The 10,258-nt window shown below is 43.3% G+C and overlaps 1 protein-coding gene across 1 annotated transcript; it reads right to left on the bottom strand.

Moving 5' to 3' along the window:
* Positions 1-2,558: 2,558 nt before the first annotated feature.
* unm_hu7912 (un-named hu7912) lies at positions 2,559-9,331 on the bottom strand. Its single transcript, XM_080003236.1, has 2 exons — positions 9,271-9,331; positions 2,559-6,133 (listed from the first exon to the last, which is right to left on the bottom strand). Exon 2 carries the CDS (start codon positions 6,079-6,081, stop codon positions 2,860-2,862), a length of 3,222 nt encoding a protein of 1,073 aa, XP_079859362.1. The 5' UTR covers positions 6,082-6,133; positions 9,271-9,331; the 3' UTR covers positions 2,559-2,859.
* Positions 9,332-10,258: the final 927 nt, after the last annotated feature.

The raw sequence follows: 10,258 nt of genomic DNA, 5'->3' as shown, positions 1-10,258 counted from the left end.
TTAAAACAAATTTTCCGAGTTCCCATGGAACGCAATACTACTTCCTACCAACACGAGTTACAATTTCCTGAGTTCCCATGGATCGCAGTATTGGCTCCCTCTCGTCTGGACTTGGCGCAGATCCTGCGCGAAGCAAAGTAAGCAACCAATGCACAACAGCGGAGCGTAGACTACCGCGCACCTCACCCCGGGCGAAAGCCCACAATTAAATCCCAATTGCACAGACAACACATTCATAGTGCTATCTGCTGGGAGCCATTCCTGACACGGGCAGCGCCACCAGAACTGGTGGAATAGATTGAGTGAAACCAGCTGCTCCCACCAAAAAGGTGCGAAACAAGGACGCCCACGATCTGTGTACATATATTGCCAATGACGTCATGGCAACCCTGAAACGGAGCTATATAATAATAAAATAAATAAGTGCGCTCCGACTCAATAAAATATAATATATCTTACAATATGCCCACTTGATCTGTTCACTTCAGAGGGCAGAAGAGAGTACCGGCAGTTTGTGAGACGTGCCGGTGCTCAAGAAAACGCCCCGGAACGCCAAAGACAGAACAGAAACAGAAAAAGGTAGAAGTGTTGGTACTGTGTACCGGTGAGAACCGGCACATTTCCGGTAGATAGTCAACGGTTTTTCACTAATGCCTGCTCCAAATATAGATCCATTGAGAGAAAATGTCCGAACTTCCCCACATCCAACGATATTTAATCCATGTCCATAGGTTTGTCGGTTGCTGTGTGCCGGACACTTTCAGCTGGAAAAATGCCAAGGAGAAAAATAATAATAATGATAATCATCATCATAATAATAACATAATGTAATGATACTATGAGGAATACCTATGAGATTATAAAAGCAGGGTACATAGCACATATATACTGTATATTATACAATATATATCTATATATGGTGTAATGGTATACAATATGTACAGCAGTCGAATTTCAGTAGTTTATCTATCCAAACAGATGGATGATGTATACACCGTCCATTTTCTAAAACAAAAAAATAGCTCAATTGTAATGCAAAAATGATTTGTTTAAGAAGAATAAGAGCTACTTTATTGATCCCCGGGCGGGACTTCGTCCTCATTTAACCCACCCTGACCGTTCTGGAGTTGTGGGCAGCCACAGTCCGGTTCCCAGGGACCAACTCCAGATGTGCAGCCAAAGCCTTGGTCAAGGGCATCAGCAGGGAAGCGTACCTGACGTGCATGTCTTTTAGGGAAACGAAGGGACAATTTGTAGGAACAAGAGGAAATAAAGCTGTGTAAAGCTAAGGCCAAAGAGGCTAATTGCATCTGTAAGCTGCTGTGTGCATCCACAGTAAACAGAGGAGCGTTTTGCGGGGGGGTCATGTTATACCACATATTATTTGAACTATACAGTACTGTGTATCAGGTGTATCAGGTAGTATTTCGTTTTCACAACCGTGTGGCTGATCTTTCCTTTCTTGCATCCGTGGTGAAAATGACAATGTTTAATAGTATCACATACCTTAAGTTCCAAACTGAGAATAACACCTTGTGAGAAACACAATCAGCCAGTCATTAAATTCAATTTATTATAGGTTATAAACATCACAAAATAGAATAGAGGAAGGTCTTGCACAAAGATAACCGATGAAGAAAAAGAGCAACTTTAGATTCAAGCCTGACACTGGAAATAAGCGTGATATCAATCTCATTTTAGTGTGCTGTACCGCAGATACATTAAAAACATTCATATTCTATCATGTACATTTTAGTGCAAACAAAGTCTTTGCAGCTCGTTGCTCCAAGGCTTATTCGTCATTAATAAAATAGTTGTTTACAATAGGTGATTAGGGTGCTCTTTTTTTTAAATCCATTTATTGCATATATTTTGGAACTTTGTTGTCAGTTACGGTAAGGTGTCAAGGTCACGTCATTGAAACGAAATAACAAATCTGATAATTATTATATATAATATAGATATTACATTTCCGCGCATCAAATGATATTCTATTATGAATATAATTAATTTTCATTATGAGCCATATCAATATTAAAATACCTGAATATAAATTACATGCTTTAAGCAAAATAATTGTTAATTTACAATGGTAGGTAATACAACCTAAGCCAAGAGCAGTCAGGCTTTAAGAAATAGCTAATACATTGCTTCGTGTCAAATGCATTTTCCGCATTTCTGACTGAAGGGCACTTTCAAACTAAGCAAGTTGCACAAGAATGACATCAAATGTGATCAAGTGAGATGAGTTCCAACCACAATTCTCAATTTAGTGGAACAGGAACTCCTGGTATTTCTTGAACTTCCCTTGGACTATCAAACAAGAACTAATATAGCAATAAGATAAATAATCACTCACACAACTATACTTCAGAAATAATACCTAAATACTACTGAACAGTAGTAATATTACAGCCACTGTAACAAGGTAGAATATACGTTTTGGATAGAGTATTTGGTGGAAAAAACAATGGACGGTGACTGTAGCAGTATATTATGTAAAGTGCCTCTCTTGTTTGTGGACACTAGAGCGTGTGTACTTTATAATTTACGTGTGCGTCATACAGTAGCTCCACAAATTGCACAGATCATACATTTTCATATCTTGGAACATCTGGATTGCCAGGCTTGCGCCCGGTCAACATGCAGGCTAAACATCTTTTCAGTGCTACAGGATCAAAACAAAGAAAACCAAAAACAAAAGGGTCATGTTAAAGTATAGGCTAAGAGAGGTCATAAAACATCAGCTTTTGCCAAAAAGTCAAACTACTTCAAAATCACTTTGCCAAACCACTGTAAGATATACAGTATGTACACATAGTGCAGCTGACATCTTTACCCTTAACGTGTGGTGCTAATCTATATAATATCATCCAGGAGATGGGGGGTTCCAACCCAGTCCAGTGTTCTTGGCTCAGAGGCCGCCATGATCATACACATGAACTGTTTCCCTGTTCTCTTATCAACCGGGTAAATGGTGGTCGGAGTGAACCTCTTGTTGCTTTCCACAAACTCGCACAGCTGGTTATAGATGTTGGGGTACTCGTGACGAAGGAAGACGCCCCTGGTCCTGAGCTCGCGCTGGATATTGACAAAGCACACCTCCCTGGCTTTCCTTCCCTCCTCCCCCTCTTTGTCAATGTCAGGTGTGCCCGGGGGAGGGGTGAGGATGAGGGTCTCCATTTCACTGTCCTTCCTGAATACCTTTTTGTCCGGGCTAGAAGAAGCCAAGGACACCTTTGCGTATTTCCGAACTGTCGGTGCCTGGAGTCTGGGCGAGGGTCCTTTAGGCACTAGTTCACCAACAGCTATTGAAACATTCAGAAGGAAACATTCATTGGGGTCATACTCATTGCCTGCCTGCTGCAATTCCTTGCAGTATTCCCCCAGATTATCTTTGAAGCCATCTAGCTCTCTAAGAGACAGATATGTTGGGGACATGAGGAGACTCTCCAGCCCGACCTGGAGGAAGTTGTCAGCTGTCCCTGGATTTGCGAAACCGAGGAAGAGAACGCCTCTCCCTCTGGAAAGGTAGCCAGCCTTGGCAATGCGAGAGAAGGCTTTATGGATCTCTGTGTTCTCTCTGCAGAACTTGAGGCTGTGCCGACACACACTGCTGACACGACCATACAAACAGTTCTCTTTATGGTTCTCCCAGTCATCCCTGCGGCAGTTTCGGGAGCAGTAAAATGTGTAGCAGCTATGGCAGGATTTGTAGTACAGGCAGGCGTTGAACAGAGTCTCAGTCCGCTTGCAATTTCTGTTCGCACAAACCATGGTGTCCTCCTCGTCTGTGCTGTGGTCAGGAGAACACTCCTCTCCACTCCTCTGTAAACCATCGCAGCCACTATCTGGGTCTTTTGCCATGTCAGGGCTGGATTTACTCGATGGCTGCAGTATGTTCAGAGGTCCGAGGTTCTTGAGACCAGGCGGTGCTCTTTCTTTTCCATCGTCTTCACTGATTAATTGTTTTAATTGGTCCAAAAGGCCTTCGCTCGATTTCCTGCAAGGTGGCGGTTTATAATCGACAACCAGGTCTGCCAGTAGCTCATCTAACTGTTCTAGACTCTGCTGAAGGGAGAAATTGTTGTGTTTTCTGTCTTTGGTCATTTCAGCCATGCTAGATGGCTGCTCTTGAGGAGTTGCTCTTGGGGATGGCGCCTCCTCATTATCTAAAGCATCCCAGCTAACTGAGTGGGTGTTGCGCTGCTTTCTATTTCCAGCACGTATGTCATTGTCTGTTATAGTGATCTCTGGAGTTACAAACCAGATCCCACTCTTGCTGTTCCTACAAGGATTGCTTGGACCCCTCTCCAAAGAGTTTTCAGAGAGGGACAAGGCAGCGTAGCGCCTCGGTGAACTGGACAGGTTAAGTATTACTGGCTCAGGTGCTACATCTGAAGATGGTGCATTCCTGCCCTGGTAAAACAGGTTTTCATAGCTGCGTCCACGAGGCACCGATTGCTGTCTGCTGCTGTCAGGATGTGGATATAGAATATTGTCCCAAGATTTTGAGTGGTTTTTGACCTCTGCACCAAGCCTAGTTGACTCCATATTGGAAAACCAGGGGGGCATAATTGACTCCTGCCCTACTCTTGGGGGTGTTTGCTGGAAGGACTGGTTGGAGTGAGAAGAAATGCTTGAGCGATACCAGTCATCTGTGAAAGACTGGGACATCCGTGGCCGCCGCCGGCCCTCCGTGTAATATGGCCTTGATGGAATATACTGCTCTGCAGGGGGGGTGAACGGCTTTGAATAAATCATCCTGGAGTTATTAAAAGTATATGGATGACCACGATGGTCTTCTCCACAATAGGGTCGAGACAGTGGTGTTTGGGAAAAGTACGATCCCGCCTCACTTGTGGAGTATGGTCTGCCATAGACAGTCTGCATTGGCTCCTGGCTAGATACATGGTCTGTGTAAAATGGCCTGACTGGAAGGGTGTGCACCCAGCGAGTCCTTGGATCATACTGGCTGGTCAGAGTGCTGCCATGGCTGGTGAGACTAGCTTGATCGTCCTGAAAGCAGGTTCTAGAATAGGGGTGAAAGGGATATCTGACAGAGTCCTCCGTATAGAAAAACTTAGTGGGTATGTTAGGGTTGGAGTAAGCCCGTTGCTCTCTGGTAAGGTATGGCAATGTTGGAGATGATATTCTGTGCATGTCGACATGCTGATAGGAGATAGGAGACACGCTGGTGGTATAATGGTATCCTTGTCTGAAATCACCACTGTAACACTCGCTTGGAGTGGGCGTTGGTGAGGAGACAATCTGCCGTGGCACATACAAGCCTCTGCTGCTACTGGACTGAGAATATCTCTGCCAAGGATGCTCAGTCCTTACACTGGGAACTTGTCGGGATGCGTGCTGGAGTACAGCAGAATCCGGTTTAATGTCCACACGGCACCTTACATGGGGAGTAATGGCTGGTTTATCTTGTTTATCCTCCTCAAAACAGTCCGAAACATAGAGCGGAGAGTGGGGCTGCAGTTTGATGGGGTGAACCTCATTCAAGAAAGCCCTGTTGGAGGAGTAGGTCTCTCGATGTGTCTCAGCGGTGTTAAGAGAGTCTGACTCAGCATGAGGGGTTTCTTTCCCCTTCCCGGCTCCTGGGGGGGAAACGGAGATCGGCACTGGGGTGAGGGTCGTCTTAACTCGAGGAGCACTCTTTGACCTTGTTCTCTTTTTTGAATCACACCAGCTCAGGTGGCTGGGTTTGGCTGTCTCAGCTTGGCTCGCGTGCTGCTTGAGCAGTCTGTTGTTGAACAGGTCAGGAGAGGAGAAGCGAAGGTGTCCTGCTTGGTCGAGGCCATTCCACATGACATCTTTCCCCAGTGTGTGATGCGCTATCCTCTTATATGGATACTCCATCGAGGAAGAGAAGGAGTGCGGTTCATCCAGTGACTCGATAAAGTCAAAGCTACGGCAATGTCTTTTGTTGATGATTTCTGGTTTGTCAATCATTTGTAGATCACATTGCTGGGAAGAATGGAGAGAAACAGAGTGCCCAGTAATGGGGTTGCGAGTAATGTCCTGATATAGACTAGAGACGAGAATATCAGGTGGATGGGTGCGTGTCATCTTAGAGGAACTCCACTAGGCCCCATTCGGTGTGATTCAAAGTGAACACTGCCTGTGGAAAGATAGAGGGGGGGTTAGTAGGGATATACACAAAAACAAGCAAATATGTGCTTAATGTGATTAAACTGTAGTTCTTTAAATGTGACTTTCATAGAATTCGACAAGTATAAAAACAATTCTGAAATATACCTGTTTTTAATTATAATATTATTGTTTTGGTCTGATGATACTGTAAGCGTATATTTGGTTGCCTAAAGTTTACTGTGTAAATGGGCCAAAGACTGTGAAGAGACTTAGTAACTGATTTACCACTGCAGCAGTGGATTCCATTATCTACAACAATGAATGGCTCCCCTACTAAAGTATCTTACAAAACAGTTATTGTAAAAAGGAGATGAAAACTAGGAATATTTGGGAACTTTTAATTTGAGAGAGATTAAGGATGAATATATCCTATCTATCTATCTATCTATCTATCTATCTATCTATCTATTTATCTATCTATCTATCTAGTATATCTGTATATCCCTCTCTCCATATATATATATATATATACAGTATATATATATATATATATATATATATATATTTCACAGTTATATATATATATTGTATATATACAGTAGATATAAAGTGTGTGTGTGTGTGTGTGTGTGTGTGTGTGTGTGTGTGTGTGTGTGTGTGTGTGTGTGTGAGTGTGAAAAGGCTAGAATCTGTTTCATCACTGTTTTGAAACATGTTTTGAAACATGTCCATCACACACACACACACACACACACACACACACACACACACACACACACACACACACACACAAACACACACATCCAGGCTTCCTTGTTGGCACTCACCCCTGAGCTAACCCTGAGTTACCATCTGTTCATCCTGATGAGAGAGCTGACCAACCATCCCTCATTTGTCCACCACACACCTCAATATCAAATCTGTTCACACGGCCATAACCTCAACAGATATACAGTAAATCTACACTATTGTACCGATTCACCTTATTCTTATTAAGTTGTACATTTGTTAAAGCAATGGCACTGCTGCCACTTAACAAATACAAAATACAGCAAAATAAAGTATTTTTGGCAAAGATATGCGTGAGCGGGCCCAGAAGTTAATCATTTTAAGGTAGGTTTCAAACCATATTGTTCACATTTCAAAAACCAATATTAAAATGATTCAAATATGAGATTTCATCAGGGCAAAGTAAAATGTGATTGCTGACTATAAGAAGCGATAACATAAAATCTGACAACGGTATGGTCCTATTGGCAGAAAAATAATTATGATTAATAAACCTCCTGTTCACTAGAACCATCCCAAATGTTCTTGTCATAACGGTTTCATCGTTTCTGTTTTAATTAATAACGGATCAATGTGCCTATAAAATGGATTAAAATCAGCACATCTACATTCCTTTGCTTTTTTCAAAATTATCCTCATTGTCTCACATACAGCAGCTTTTCAATGATATAGACAATTGGCCCTTGGGAAAGAAATGTATGTTAGATATTTAGGTAGAATGTAAAACACATCCTATTATCATTTTCAAAACTTCTCTAGTCTTAATGACTTGTTATGTTTTCAAAGACTTTTACCACCGTGCCTGGAGTTTTATTTATTTAATTTGGCAGCATTTGACAATTGTTTTCAAAGTTGGCATTAGCCGAAACTGAATTATTATAGACTTATCTGGATGCTGATCCAAGTATGTAGATACATTTTGAAAACAAATATCCTTTCTTACTGAAAATATACTGTCAATGATAGTTTAGCAGCTCAGGTGAGGGCTATATTTTAAATGAAGGGAAAGGTTGATGATCGCTCCTCGTAGGTCTACTCCCTTGTGAGGTGCGGTGCAGATGAAGCTAAAATTTACATTTCCCGGAAATATGGGCTGGATGCAAAGGGAAATGTGCATTTTTCCATGAATAATTTCACTCTTTAATAGCTCTGGATATTCACCTCTGCTCTGAATGTGGCGAGATGCAGTTAAAGTGCAATTAAAGTTTGTTTAAATGACGCTATAAACAAATAAAACTGTCTCCATATGATTTTACTATTTGCAGTGGTAAGGTTTCACCATTTGCTCCTCAAACCTCTATCTCTCCATGTGAAGTCTGAGCCCATGTGTTGTTGTGGTTTTAGCGTGGCCTTCAAGTGGAAGCCCACATGCCACAAAAGTCTGTCGCCTAGCTGCAGCACGGAGCAGCGAAACAATGAAACACTGTAGACTCAGAGCGGTGAGGGGGAAAATGTTGGTCTGAAGATTTCTCGAGGCCTGTGGATCTCAACGTGGGGTCCGGGGACCCCGCCAGGGATCCTTAGAGAGGTTCCAGGGGGTCCCCAGCAAAATGACTAATAGTTCATATTTAAACTTCACCGTTACTTTAATTAGCACCATTAGATAATGTGCAATAATGGCTGTGTTGATCCTAGTTTGATCGTTATCTCCCTTACGTTATAGTAGTAAGGCCTATTGACAGGTGTGGAGGTTTGGACTAAATCTAATCATATGTAACGATAAAAATCATCTCAGATTGGGGGCCCTAGATACACCTCTCTTATCAAATGGGGTCAGTGGCCTGATGCTGTCAAACTGACAGTTCTTGGTAAAGAAAAGGCTGATGATCACTGTTCTAGGCCAGAGTTTGAGACAGTCTATAAGCTCATCCACAGCGGGAACCAGATGCCCCGATGCACTGTGCCAGCGATGCCACCCTGAACACGTCAGGGCGCTCCCGTGGAGCAAGGAACAACAATGAACACGGTGGGAAACTGTTTCCACTGTTATATGCACAACCAGCAACAATAATATTTCACAGTCAGGAGAGAGTCGTGACGAGAGCGCAGGGTGTTGTTTTGTTTTTCTCTTTTTCTTTTTTTTGTTTTTTAACAAGACCAAATCTTGTGATGCACTTGAGCAGCCTGTTTTTGTTTGATTTTATATATATATTTTTTTTTTTATTTTGGTGCTGCGGCGCGGGCGATCTACATCCCCGACCCGATGTCTTTGAGCGCCGATGACCACGATCGCGTACACGCCGATTCCGAATAAATCCGTAGAAATGGGAAAAAGGTAAACAGATAACTTTTCTTATGTAACATTTGACATCCCCCCCAAAAAAAAAGATAAACAGAAAGGGGGGGCGGGGGGGGGGGGGGGGGGGTGTCTCTTACCGTCTCGTCGGTGACAGACGCGTCTCGCATGACGCTCCGCAGCCGCCGCGGTGCTGTCGCGCTCGGCGCTACCGCACCGGCCCCGCGCCTCGAGCAGCCATCGCTGTCGCCGCCGCGCCGCTCCGTTTCCACGGGGTCCGGACCGTCTCTGCCGCCGAGGAGAGGAGGGGGGCGGGCGGGGAGGGGGGCGGGCGGGGAGGGGGGTGTGTCTGAGCCTGCGCGCGTGGGCCCGTGGGCGTGCTGTGGTACGTGCGCGCGTGCTCGCCTCCGGAGGGCCCTGGTGCGCGTGTTTTTTTTTGGTTTTTTTTTATTGGAGGAGGAGGATGGAGGAGGATGGAGGAGGATGGAGGAGGATGGAGGAGGATGGAGGGAATTAGAGGGGAGTGGGTTACCGTTCAGCCGGGAAGCACGCAGCAATGTCGGCCTTGCAGACATCAAAGATAAGATAAGAAAAAAACGAGATGCCACAAGGTCAAATAGCACTTTATTAATCCCGACTGCCTATACATTTAAGATGAGGCTCTCGGGCAAGAAAAAAATAATATAAGAAAACGTAAGATAAAACACTTAATCCCAACTACCTCTTTGCAACTACTTCGCAAGCATTTGAAATAACATAACACAACATAAACAACACTGTATTCATCCTGACTAGCTATAAAGGTCACATAAGATTTTAGGATTTATTTTTGAGTTAATTGATTATTATTTTTACATGTATTTATTTAAGATCAATTAAGATAAAAGCACTAACAACACTTTTTTTTCATCCAGACTAACTTCTGCAACTACTGCACATCCATTTAAGATAAGATAAGATAAGTTAAGATAAGATAAGATACCTTTATTAAACTCTGAGGGGAAATCCAGGTCATTTCAACCCTCCCACCGCTGCTTCAGTTTCCATAAGTTGTTTTTTTGGCCTGCACAGTTGTCATTCCACCATGCCATGCAGCTGCAGGTTACAGATAGCTAAAATATGATGAAT

Source organism: Zeus faber (genome assembly GCF_960531495.2).
Source record: "Zeus faber genome assembly, chromosome: 7".
Taxonomy (NCBI): Eukaryota; Metazoa; Chordata; class Actinopteri; order Zeiformes; family Zeidae; genus Zeus; species Zeus faber.
Note: the sequence above shows the minus strand (reverse complement) of the source record. Positions and strands in the feature narration are given on the sequence as shown.

Coding starts and splice junctions, on each gene's coding strand:
- unm_hu7912 (XM_080003236.1), bottom strand. CDS start 6,081: ATGACACGCACCCATCCACCTGATATTCTCGTCTCTAGTCTATATCAG.